The sequence below is a fragment of the Buceros rhinoceros genome, unplaced genomic scaffold (genome assembly GCF_000710305.1).
Source record: "Buceros rhinoceros silvestris isolate BGI_N320 unplaced genomic scaffold, ASM71030v1 scaffold20861, whole genome shotgun sequence".
Classification (NCBI taxonomy): domain Eukaryota; kingdom Metazoa; phylum Chordata; class Aves; order Bucerotiformes; family Bucerotidae; genus Buceros; species Buceros rhinoceros.
In genome coordinates, this window is record NW_010392751.1 from 1,019 (window position 1) to 1,320 (window position 302).

Below are 302 nucleotides of genomic sequence, written 5' to 3' on the forward strand. Positions count from 1 at the left end.
GCCATGGCCTCTCCTCTCCCGCGGGCAAGGACAGGGTTCGCCGGGGCCGGGCGCGCCGTGGAAAGGCTTGGCAGGAAGCCCCGAGAGGGCGTCGCTCTTCCTGGAACCAACCAGCTGCCTGAAGTCACCCTGGAGGTGTCTGGTTTCCTTAAACTGGTAACGAGGACCTCGGCATCCAGCTCTTGACAATGCAGGCACGGCAGAAGTTGTGGCCGCACTCGATGGACACGGGGTCCTTGAAGAACTCCAGGCAGACCGAGCAGGTGGCCTCGTCCTGGAGGCTGCCGGGCAGGCACACGGCC

At 65.2% G+C, this 302-nt stretch overlaps 1 protein-coding gene across 1 annotated transcript in view; it reads right to left on the reverse strand.

Moving 5' to 3' along the window:
* LOC104500891 (tripartite motif-containing protein 7-like) overlaps positions 1 to 295 on the reverse strand; it is a gene marked incomplete at both ends in the record, with an annotated part of 853 nt that extends 558 nt beyond the window's left edge. The window contains one exon of the mRNA XM_010144616.1: positions 155 to 295. Coding sequence (XP_010142918.1) covers positions 155 to 295 — 141 coding nt within the window. The remainder of the gene's footprint in view (positions 1 to 154) is intronic.
* Between the last annotated feature and the right edge of the window lie 7 nt (positions 296 to 302).